At 42.9% G+C, this 12,047-nt stretch overlaps 2 protein-coding genes across 4 annotated transcripts in view; one reads left to right on the top strand and one right to left on the bottom strand.

The window, feature by feature from the left end:
* cdk12 (cyclin-dependent kinase 12) overlaps nucleotides 1-2,271 on the bottom strand; it is a 34,959-nt gene extending 32,688 nt beyond the window's left edge. For 2 of the 3 annotated variants that reach the window (XM_031893935.1, XM_012971492.2), the window contains exon 1: nucleotides 1,070-2,079. In XM_031893935.1, the coding sequence (XP_031749795.1) occupies nucleotides 1,070-2,079 (1,010 nt within the window). 3 annotated transcript variants of the gene reach the window in all.
* med1 (mediator complex subunit 1) overlaps nucleotides 1-12,047 on the top strand; it is a gene marked incomplete at its 5' end in the record, with an annotated part of 44,689 nt that overhangs the window by 7,667 nt on the left and 24,975 nt on the right. The window contains 1 exon segment of the mRNA NM_001097258.1: nucleotides 1,120-1,141.

Below are 12,047 nucleotides of genomic sequence, written 5' to 3' on the forward strand. Positions count from 1 at the left end.
CTTAACAAATAATTCTGCTCGTTTATCATGTTAGTTGAGCAAAATTAACTTTGCTTACATAAATGAAATAAAGTTTCCCTCGGTCTTGCAAGTACACAATCACAGCAAGCAGGCAGCTGCCATTTTGTAAAAACTGCTAAGACAAGCTTTGCATCATCCCAAAATCTTATCCAGTCTGGCACCTGATGCCCATGTACAGGATACATAAATGCAATGACATCTAAAAAGTGCCGAATGGGAAGAGTAAGTAACTGCCTGCCCTGCCTATATGCCTGAGGCATAGAGATGGGGCAAGCAATATAGGATAGGTCAGATTTTTAAATATATTTAGAAAAAGGTATGGATGTGGCTCACCTTTTAGTCAACTTTGAGTATGTTACAGAATGGCCAATACTAAGCAACTTTTCAATTGGTCTTCATTATTTATGTTATAGTTTTTGAATTATTTGCCTTCTTCAAGCTGCCCTAGCAGTGAAAAAAATACTGCTCTGGGAGGCAATAGTTTTATTGTTATTGTTTTGTAACTTTTTCTATTCAGGCCCCTCTCCTATTAATATACCAGCCTCTCATCCAAACCACTCCCTGGTTGCTAAGGTAACATGGACCCTGGCAACCAAACAGCTGCTGAAACTCCAAACTGGAGAGCTCCTGAACTGAAAACAACTAAAAAAAACTACAAATGAAAAAATGAAGACCAATTGCAAATTGTCTCAGAATATCCCTCTCTACATCATACTAAAAGTTAACGCAAAGGAGAACAACCCCTTTAGTAAAAACAATTTGGGTTTCATGTTTAATTTGCAAAGGACTTTTTTTTTTTTTAAAGCTTTTTATGTCTGGGTAACAGGCCCCCTCTAAACTTCAATAGCAGACAAACTGAAAAAAAAAAATAGAAAGCTACTGAATAAGAAAAATAGTTTGGAAGATGAACAGCAAATCCCAGGTTCTGGAAGCACTATGCCACTAAAATACAATCACACACATCACTTGTTGGTTTAGTCTGAAAACCAAAAACCAAGTTCAGCAGCAGATAACGGACAAAAAACAACCAATGGAGTTTAGAATTCACCTGGGCGCCGGGCTCCGACTCAGTGAGCGCCTAGACACAAACGGACTGCTGGACCTCCTTCGCACATAAGGGCTTGGAGACCTCCCACTGTAAGATCCACTACCTCTTTCATAACTAGATGACCTCCTTCTGTAGGGGCTAACAGAACGCTGCTTTCGGCTGTAAGGACTTGGAGAGCGCGCGCTGCTTTGGTAAGCCGCGGGCTCCTTGTAACTGGGACTGTCCATGTTTTTCCTATAAGTCTCATTGAAGTTACCAGAAGCGTGCACGCGTGAAGGGCTGTCATCATAGTCTTGGCCACAAGATCCCTCAGAGTGGCTGTCGTCCTGTTTCGGGCTGCCGCCATACTTCCTGCGAGGGCTCCGACCTTTCCGCTTAGGGCTATCCGAGGTTTTATAGCGTTTGGAAGAATCCCTTTTCCTGTGACTTTTGCTCCTCTCCTTATGTCCGGATTTCATCTCCCTTTCCCTTCTCGATTTGTCCTTGTGCATCTTAGACCGTGAGTCTTTACTACTGCTCTTAGACGTTCGCCCGTGCTCCTCTTGCTCATCTGCAGTCCTTTTAGCTGAGCTAATGATCTTGTCTTTACTACTGGGCACCTTGTTAACCATTACCTCTTGAGTTTTTTCCGGCTTCCTCTCCTTCTCTACTTGCTTGGTCCTGGTAGCTTCTTTGAGCCGTTTGTGTTGGTGGCGATGGCGAGATTTGTGCATTTTATCACTTTTCTCAGAAGGGCGCCGCTCGTCATTTTCCCTCCTCTCTTGCTTGGCTGGGACATCGGAGAAAGTGTCAGAGTCGGAGCTGATGTCGTCATATTCCACCAGCTTCAAGGTGCTCAAGGTCTGAGGCTCCGGGACAGAAGATTCTCTGAGGTGTTTCGACTTATGCCTTTTGTGTTTCGAGCTGATCCGTTGACGGTCTTTATTGTTGACACTTCCACTGCTCTCCGGCATGGTAGAAGCTGACCCACCGCTGTCCTTCTTGTTCCCATGCCGCACTGGGTTTGGCATTCCTCTGCTGCTTAGCTGAGGAGCAAAAAAGTTAACAAAAAAACAGGGGAGGGGATAGCTTGGGGGCGGGGGGAACCCCACAAAGTCAACAGACTTAGCTGAATGATTAAGCTCTATTTCCAGTAAATCTAAAGGGGGGAAAAAACACCCTTTCCTCTTCACCCGGTCTCCCTCATTCACTGAGAACCTATACCAGCTCTACATAGAAGTGGCGATCAACCCGCCTGAAGGTAGGCAACACAGTCAGTGAGAGTATAGCAACACCCTCCCTCCATATACCGCTCCCTTGGCAACTTTTAAAGCTTCTCAAATGTAACTTTTGTCGCTTGGGACTATGGTTTCCGGTCTCCTTTCTTGTGTGTAGAGGCCCTGGGCAGATTGGCAATGGGCAAGATTTCTTCCGGGGCACAAAGTCCACAGTCTGCCCCCCTCTTCCAGAAGTCAAACCCCCCCTTTACAACTAAAGCTCCTGCTGGTAGAAGTTGCCCAACTGTAGGTGTATGGGCCCCCTGGCACACACACACACAATGCTCCTGGGGCAGGGAGAAGAAATCCATTCAACGTGGGGCTGGAGTTTTCCCTCAGAATGGAGCCTGGGGAGATGCAATTGTGGGAAGGCCGCAGGCAGGGGATGAATGGGGTGTGTAGAAGCGCAGGGGGGCCGCTGAGTGTCCGTCTCCCCTTATTTCTCGCCTAAGGAAACGCGACTTTGTGTTTTTTGTTTTCTTTTTTTCCTCTACGGGACCCGTTGCCCTCTCTTGCCGCGGCCTCTGTTCGTTGCCACTCCGTTCCCTCAATATGTCACTGAAGGGTGGGCAGACCAAGCAGGGGGGGGGTTGCCGGTCAGTAGGGGCGAATCTCGCGGGATTTCGGCGGGAAAAGGGGGGGGTTTTACCCCGCAAGATGAACGGCCGCCTGGTGTTACCACAGGCACCACTTCTTCCCCTTCAGGCGAGCAGCGCGGCACCACCACCAGGAACTCTCGCGATATCTACGGCAGCAGCTTCCCGGCCTCGCCACAAACTTGGCCGCGGAATAGAAATGTGGACGCGGAACTCTCGCGAGATTTCCGGACATGAAGGCGCTGACTGGGGACTCTCGCGAGATTTCCGGACATGAAGGCGCTGACTGGGGACTCTCGCGAGATTTCCGAGCATGGAGGAGCTGACTGGGGACTCTCGCGAGATTTCCGGACATGAAGGCGCTGACTGGGAACTCTCGCGAGATTTCCGAGCATGTAGGAGCTGACTGGGGACTCTCGCGAGATTTCCGAGCATGTAGGAGCTGACTGTGAGATTTCGCTTGTATCTTTTTTTTTTTTGGTGTCAATAAACTTTATTTAGGTACAAAGAGGACAGGCAAAACTATGTTAGGGGAACTCTGGCTTTCCAACCACAATTTGTTAAAGAGCCACACACAACACAGAAACCCCCAATATCCCTATCACTGTAGTTTGTTCCTTCAAACAGTAGGAATAAATACCATTTTTATATGCTGAAATCCCACTACAAAGCAGTTCTCTTTCTGCATCATTTCAAATCCTGGCAGGGGAGGAGGAACTAAAACATTGATGTTACAGATTGTAACAATTTCTCCACAGCTTACAGACAGCATGCAGGAACTACATAACCCACAATGGGCTGACTGGGAACTCTAGTGAGATTTCGCTTGTATCCACTTTTTTTAGGTGTCAGTAAACTTTATTTAGGTAAAAAGAGGACGGGCAGAATTATGTTAGGGGAACTCTGGCTTTCCAACCACAATTTGATAAAAAGACCCACACAACACAGAAACCCCCAATATACCTATCACTGTAATTTGTTCCTTCAAAAAGTAGGAATAAATACCATTTTTATATGCTTAAATCCGTCTACAAAGCAGTTCTTCTCTTTTTACATCATTTCAAATCCTGGCAGGGGAGGAGGGACTAAAACATTAATGTAATAAATTGTAATAACTTCTCCACAGCTTACAGACAGCATGCAGGAACTACATAACCCACAATGCACTTCACTGTAATATTCCATTCCTTATTGACATGCAGAGAATTGTGGGATTTGGAGGCTGAAGGCAGGCTGAGGGCAGTCAACTGCTGTTACATTTTATATGATTTCCTTAAAAGAGCCAGATCAGCAGGGGAACAGGGGGCGGGGCTTAGGGAACTGTTCCAGACCATATTATTACACAAAAATAATGAAAAGGCTGCATATTTTTTAAATGTTTACTTTTTAAGAAGCTTAAGTTGTGTTTGGATGGAGTTCCCCTTCACGCATCACATATTTTTCTGCCTGTATGCCTGCCTCATATACAGCGGCTCTTGCCATGAGTTTTAAAATGTTAGAATATCTCGTTCTTAGCAGCTTTTCAATGGGTCTTTGTTTTTTTGTTATTCTTTATCGTATTTCCCTTTCTCATCTGCATCTTTTAATTTAAAATGTGATCTATTCAATGGGGGGGGGGGGCACTCAATGACAACCCAAAAGCTATTGCTCTGTGACTGAGAGGCTACACATTTAATGTTACTGTTACTTTTTATTCTATTTAATCCCTCTTCTTTATCTCCAAGTCTTATTCATTCAAACCAGTCTTGTTGCTAGGTTAAACCGGATTCTAGTAACCATGTAGCTGCTGGAGAGCCATTGAATGCAAAAGTAAAATATCATGTAAAAGACCTTAGAATATAACTGCATTATAAATATCTCCTTATACTGTTAGAAGATTATGCTAAGGGCAGCAATGTTATATAAGCACTACTTTTTTTTATAACTATAGATAATATATAATCTATTATATAATTATATATGATATACCCAGTTTGCAGAATAGAAGTATATTAGAAGTCAAGGCCAAAGGTCAAGTGCTTGAAACTCCAAGGCTGCTCTCTATAAATCCATATTTATAGGAACAGATACGTACAGTCAGGGACAAAACTAGGTGTAGGGAGGAATTTTGGGATCATTAATAGGGGACAGTCCTGTAACCATTTATGTGCTGAGCTTATGAGGCCAGTTTTGCTCCTTATCAGTATAATCAGCCATTTTTCTTACCACGCGACAGCTGCAACATTGCGGGAGGCTTGGACTGTAAAGGAGAAAACAAAGAGAAAAGAACATCAGAACATTTTTGGGAGATTGTTAAAGAGAAAGTAGCCAAGACTGGCCATTAGTGTGGAAGAAAAACATAAGATATGAGCAGAGAATGAAATGTAATGAAAAGATTGGTACATGGGCAAGTAGAGAAATGTAGGAGTGTGTGACACAGGGAAGGGTAAAGGTCCCCATACATGGGCCGACTATAGCTGCCGATATGGGTCCCTTGGACCGATTCGGCAGCTCATCGGCCCGTGTATGGGGAGAGCAGAGCGGCCTGGCCAACCGATATCTGGCCTGAAATTGGCCAGATCTCGATCGGCCAGGTTAGAAAATCCGGTCGGATCGGGGACCACATCGGCTCGTTGATGCGGTCCCCGATCCGACTGCCCCATTGCCGCCCACATAATCCGATCGTTTGGCCCCAGGGCCAAACGATCGGATTATTTTTTTTTTTTACCTAAATGCTCCCCGATATCGCCCACCCGTAGGTGGGGATATCGGGGGAAGATCCGCTCGCTTGGCGACATCGCCAAGCGAGCGGATCTGCTCATGTATGGCCACCTTAAGACAGACAAGAGAAGGCCAGGGAGGAGACAATAGTTGATAGGGAGAAGAGAATATGGAAAGAGACAAGGGGCACATAGGGCAATGGAAGCATGACACATGGGGGACTAGAGTAAAAACATTACATAGGAAAATAAGAATAGCCTGGTGCTTGACTAGAGAAAGAAAAGACACACCAGGAAATAAGCACATGTAGAATGGAAATGGAAGTTAAAGGTAATAGTAAGAAAGAAAGGAAGGGAGGCAGAGAAAAACGCAGACAAGCTGATAGGACAAGTTTGAAGACCCAAAAGAGAAAAATATACGTAAAGTTAAAAAAGACCAAAAAACAAAGAACAGGAAAAGGAGACGAAAATGTAAAATGACCAAAAACATATTTTTGGTTGAAAGCTAAATCAGCTTTAAAAAATGCTTAACCATATTGGAGGGGGTTTTCCAAGGTCTCCAAATTACGTAGGCCCAGCAATGCATATAGTATTTTGTAGTACACAAGTTACAGTGAGGTATATGACATTTATCATACTTGCCTTTTGCACCCTCGGCAGTATTTATGAATGAGAGTGCAGCTAATTATGGCCTATGGATCTATTGATCTAACTTACCTTTTTAGAATGCAGTGTGTTCAACCACAACACAAATGTTTGCTAATTGATATTCAGAGTTTTTTATGTTCCAAGACTCTACTCATACTGCTTAAATGTAACTTTATGAGATCCTGAACTTTAAATTAGATTGTAACACTTTTTACTTACCAATACCTAGTACTTACCTATACTTAGTAATAATAGAAATCACTAAAGAAAAGAGATCTTAATGGAGTGGTTCACCTTTTGGTATGATGGTGATGTTTTGAGACAATTTGCAGGTTGGCTTTTGTTTTCTTTTTTTTATCTACTATGGTCCAGTTGCATCCTAGCAACCAGGCAGTGTTTGAATGAAAAAATTAAATATAAATAGAAGGGGTCCTGAATGATAAAAAGTAACAATAAAAATATAATTTTTATAACTGCCGAGGTCAGTGACTCCCATCTGAATTATAGTAAAAGGCAAAAAAAGCTAAAAAAAATGTAACATACAAAATGTTAGATTAAAGGTGAACTACCCTATTGGTCAGGCTCTACAAATTAATATTTTGCATGGTTTATATATTAGTCCTTAATTGTGCAGGGGTAATAAAAAAACACATTTGAAAATGACTGAAACGGATCAAGCACCAAGCATCTAGTAAGCAAAATGAAACTGACATCTAACTACAGTAGACAAGCACGTGCAATTGATACAATGCCAAGGTCTAAAAAATGAAAGCTATTAATTCACAAATGTTTTAAAACAAATTCTAGACCAACAAATGTTGCAGTTGTGATGCTTAGATACAGATATGCATACATTCTTGTATTGACCTACAAAGTTGCCAACTTTCCTAATTATCAAGGACATTCCCTTGCTATGACTGTCCTTTAGAGGAAAACTATACCCCAAACAATGTAGGCCTCTATAAAAGATAAAAAAGGGCTATATTTATTGATTGTTTTATATTTTATAGTTATTTGCGTTTCTCTTCTGACTCTTTCCAGCTTTCAAATGAGGGTCACTGACCTCAACAGGCAGAAACATATTCCTCATTGGAGCTGCAGTTTGTAACTTTTTATTACTTATCTTTCTGTTTAGGCCCTTCTCTATTCCTATTTCCTGCCTCTCTTTCAAACCACTGCCTGGTTGCTATGTTAAAGTGGGTCCTAAAAAAACAGAGATAGCTTTTGAAATTCCAAACTGGAGAGCTGCTCAACAAAAAGCTAAATAACTCAAAAACCGCAAATAATAAAAATCAAGACTATCTGCAAATTGTCTCAGAAAAACACTCTCTACATTATACTATGGGGCTGATTTACTAACCCACGAATCCGACCCGAATTGGAAAAGTTCCGAGTTGAAAACAAACATTTTGCGACTTTTTCGTATGTTTTGCGATTTTTTCGGATTCTTTACGAATTTTTCGTTACCAATACGATTTTTGCGTAAAAACGCGAGTTTTTCGTATCCATTACGAAAGTTGCGTAAAAAGTTGCGCATTTTTCGTAGCGTTAAAACTTACGCGAAAAGTTGCGCATTTTTCGCGTAAGTTTTAACGCTACGAAAAATGCGCAACTTTTTACGCAACTTTCGTAATGGATACGAAAACTCGCGTTTTTACGCAAAAATCGTATTGGTAACGAAAAATTCGTAAAGAATCCGAAAAAAGCGCAAAACATACGAAAAAATCGCAAAATACCGATCATTACGAAAAAAACGCAATCGGACTCCATTCGACCCGTTCGTGGGTAAGTAAATCAGCCCCTATAAGTTAATTTAAAGGTGAACAACACCCTATAATGTTCAACTCCATAGATAACAATTAACAATGGTTAACACTAACCTTTATCTCTAGGCTGGTATACTGCATTTAAAAAAAACAAAGGGGGAAGCATGGAGCCAACATTTTCTTCTGTCTTTCAAATGGGGCCACTGACCCCAGCAGCCAAAACAGTATTTTAGGCTACAGTTTCATTGTAATTGTTACTTTTAATTACTTATTTTTCTAGTCAGGCCTCTTCTATTAGCCTCTCATTTACATTGCTGCCTGATTGCTAGGGTAATTTGGACCCTAACAACCAGATAACTACTGAAATTCCACACCAGAGAGCTGCTGAACAAAAAATCTGAGTTGTTCTCTACATCATACAAAGAGTTAATAAAGGTGAACAACCCCTTTAGCAAACGATGTAAGCTTTTTACAAAGCTTGCCGATGTTCAAGAAAATGAGATGCACTAACATTGTAAACACAGATATTGGGTTCCTGTGTGTTAAATCTCCTGAGAGTTCAGTTTACTTCATACTATTATAAAGCTTAGTTCTTGTGGGATCTGGTGCCGTGCAGCTGTTGCAAGAGTTACCAGGGCGGCTGATGGTGGAACTGTTCTGATTGAGAGATTTTAAAAAAGTGGTGCCTGTGATAGTATATTTTCTTTTTTCCCATTCCCCTTTCCAAATTTACCATTTACTCCACCTTGCCCTTCTATGTGCTATTCTGTACTCTGTCTTACGAGAAGTCAAATACCCGCACCCCTTATGTCTTATTCTCTGCTCCTTGAAGCTGTCTTCCTCCAATTCCAAAGTGCCAGTCTTGGCTCCTTTCCCTGTGCCAATCCCCCACAATGTTTCTTTTTCTTTGTCTTCTCCTTTACACTCCCAGACCCGTGACTGTGATATGTTGTGGCATGTGGTGTGGAGCAATGGCAAACTAGGCCGACCATTCTTACAGCACCACTCTCCTCAAATTGAGCTGTCAACCAACCCCATGTCATGAGGGAGATAATAATCCAGTCCTGTTTTTGCAGGCCTAAATTCCTTTTCACATTAAATGATTTCATAAAATATGTCTAAAAAAAAAAGGCATGGAGAGGATGATTATCTCCCTCATGACATAAGGTTGGTTGACGGGTCTGAATTTAGCCCAAAAAATTTTGACAGAAATGTACCCTAACCCTCCCCTAGCATCAGAGCCTCCTGCGTGCCTATAGTTTTGGCCCTGACAGTATGAACAACTTGCTAAAACATAGGTTATTGAGAGCTTCATTGGAGTTCCAAGCACTTGCCCTTTGGACTTAACCTTGAATATATTTATATTTTGCAAACTGGGTAAATTATTCCATATAGTTATGAAAAAGAAGTGGGTGTCATAAACATTACGCTTTAAAGGGCTAGTTCACCTTAAAATTACATTTTGGTATGTTGCAGACATTGATATTCTAAGACAGTTTGATCACAGATCATTATTCTTTTATTTGTTATCACAGTTTAGCTTGTTTTAGAAACTCTCTGTTTTTTTGTTTTTCTTTTTCTATATAACTTTTGGTTCAACAGCTCTCTAGAGTAGAATTTCAGCTATATGGTTTCTAGAGCCCAGCTTACCCTAGCAACTAGGCAGTGGTTAGAGTGATAAATAAGAGACTGCCTGAATAGAAAGGTACAAAGTACCAACAGCATTGAAAGTGTTTCCTCACGGAGCAATTGCATTCTGGAAATAGGGTCGTGCCTTCCTTTAGTGTTCGTAATGGCCTCTGGGATGGCGGACTTACAGTGACATCACTTGGGGCAAGAAAATGTGCTGGCTGGGTGTTGCAATGGGTGGAGCAGAGGCAGACATCTACTTAAAAGGGGAGTGATTGCCACAGAGAGGGTCAGAAAAGGTAGGGATCTATAGGAAGGGTTGCTGCCCTTACAAATTTACCTGCAAAGGCCTGTCAAATACCAGCTTGGTGGCAACCCTATCTGGAAAGAGGCAAAAGAAAAAGGGAATTTACTCAAAGATTATAAAAAAAAAAATACATACAAGACATGTCGCTAAGAACAGGACAATCTATCACATTTAAAATGTCAACACTGAGAACCTACGACTCTTCTACTGGTGAGAATCTAACCAGGAGCTTCTGCATGTTATTTGTGTGCACATTTTAAACTTGTGTGTGCATTTTCAAAAACTATGGCAGGTCAGACTAAATACAAATTGTTGTGTTTCCACACAAAATTATTTGTGAGCGCCACAAGTTCATACAGTACCTTCCAACTGTCCCAATTTTCTCGGGACAGTCCCTCTTTTGACAGCTCAACCCGCAGTCCCAGATTCTTACTGAAAAGTCCCTCATTTCCCTCTGATCTCCTGCACTGAAATAAAAAAGATACAAATGTAATTAAAAAGTAGCTTTTGGCAGAGAGCCCAGAAATCTTAACGAGCTTCACCTGCACTTAGAAACATTATTTTGCCCAGTCCTGCGCTTACCTTCCAATTTGTGCCTGTATGTTACCCAACCACTTAGATTGTAAGCTCTACGGGGCAGGGACCTCCTTCCCACTGTGTCTCATACCACATGACACTTACTACTTGTGTATTTATACTTATTTATTGTATTTATTATTATACTTGTCCTCCCTGTGTGTAATTGTGTATATTGTAAGATTATACAGCGCTGCGTACCCTTGTGGCACTTTATAAATAAAGTTATACATACATACATTGTTTTACACTTTTAGGCTGATGTCAGACGTGACATAGGCCGTATATTTTCGGCAAGCGGAAAATAACTTGCCGAAAATAGTGCCATAACCTCCTACCTGTGCCTGCACTGGAATGAATGAGATATGCTCGGGTGCAGGCACATGTAGCTGAAATATGCATAAAAACACAAGACTTTGGGGCTGATTTACTAACCCATGAATCCGAATTGGAAAAATTCCGATTGGAAAACGAACATTTTGTGACTTTTTCGTATTTTTGTGATTTTTTCGTCGCTGTTACGACTTTTCGTAAATTGTTGCGACTTTTTGTAGCCGTTACGATTTGCTCGTACATTGTCGCGACTTTTTCGTATTGAGCGCTTGTAACCGGCGGGCAAAACTTTCAGACTTTGCATGATTTTGGAAGCCTCCCATAGGGCTCAATGGCACCCTGCAGCTCCAACCCGGCCCAAGGAAAGTCTCCCATAGGGCTCAATGGCACTCTGCAGCTCCAACCTGGCCCAAGGAAAGTCTCCCATAGGGCTCAATGGCACTCTGCAGCTCCAACCTGGCCCAAGGAAAGTCTCCCATAGGGCTCAATGGCACTCTGCAGCTCCAACCTGGCCCAAGGAAAGTCTCCCATAGGGCTCAATGGCACTCTGCAGCTCCAACCCGGCCCAAGGAAAGCCTCCCATAGGGCTCAATGGCACTCTGCAGCTCCAACCCGGCCCAAGGAAAGTCTCCCATAGGGCTCAATGGCACTCTGCAGCTCCAACCCGGCCCAAGGAAAGTCTCCCATAGGGCTCAATGGCACTCTGCAGCTCCAACCCGGCCCAAGGAAAGTCTCCCATAGGGCTCAATGGCACTCTGCAGCTCCAACCCGGCCCAAGGAAAGCCTCCCATAGGGCTCAATGGCACTCTGCAGCTCCAACCCGGCCCAAGGAAAGTCTCCCATAGGGCTCAATGGCACTCTGCAGCTCCAACCCGGCCCAAGGAAAGTCTCCCATAGGGCTCAATGCCACTCTGCAGCTCCAACCCGGCCCAAGGAAAGTCTCCCATAGGGCTCAATGGCACTCTGCAGCTCCAACCCGGCCCAAGGAAAGCCTCCCATGGGGCTCAATGGCACTCTGCAGCTCCAACCTGGCCCAAGGAACGTCTCCCATAGGGTTCAATGCCACTCTGCAGCTCCAACCCGGCCCAAGGAAAGTCTCCCATAGGGTTCAATGCCACTCTGCAGCTCCAACCTGGCCCAAGGAACGTCTCCCATAGGGTTCAATGCC

This window comes from Xenopus tropicalis, chromosome 10 (genome assembly GCF_000004195.4).
Source record: "Xenopus tropicalis strain Nigerian chromosome 10, UCB_Xtro_10.0, whole genome shotgun sequence".
Lineage (NCBI taxonomy): Eukaryota > Metazoa > Chordata > Amphibia > Anura > Pipidae > Xenopus > Xenopus tropicalis.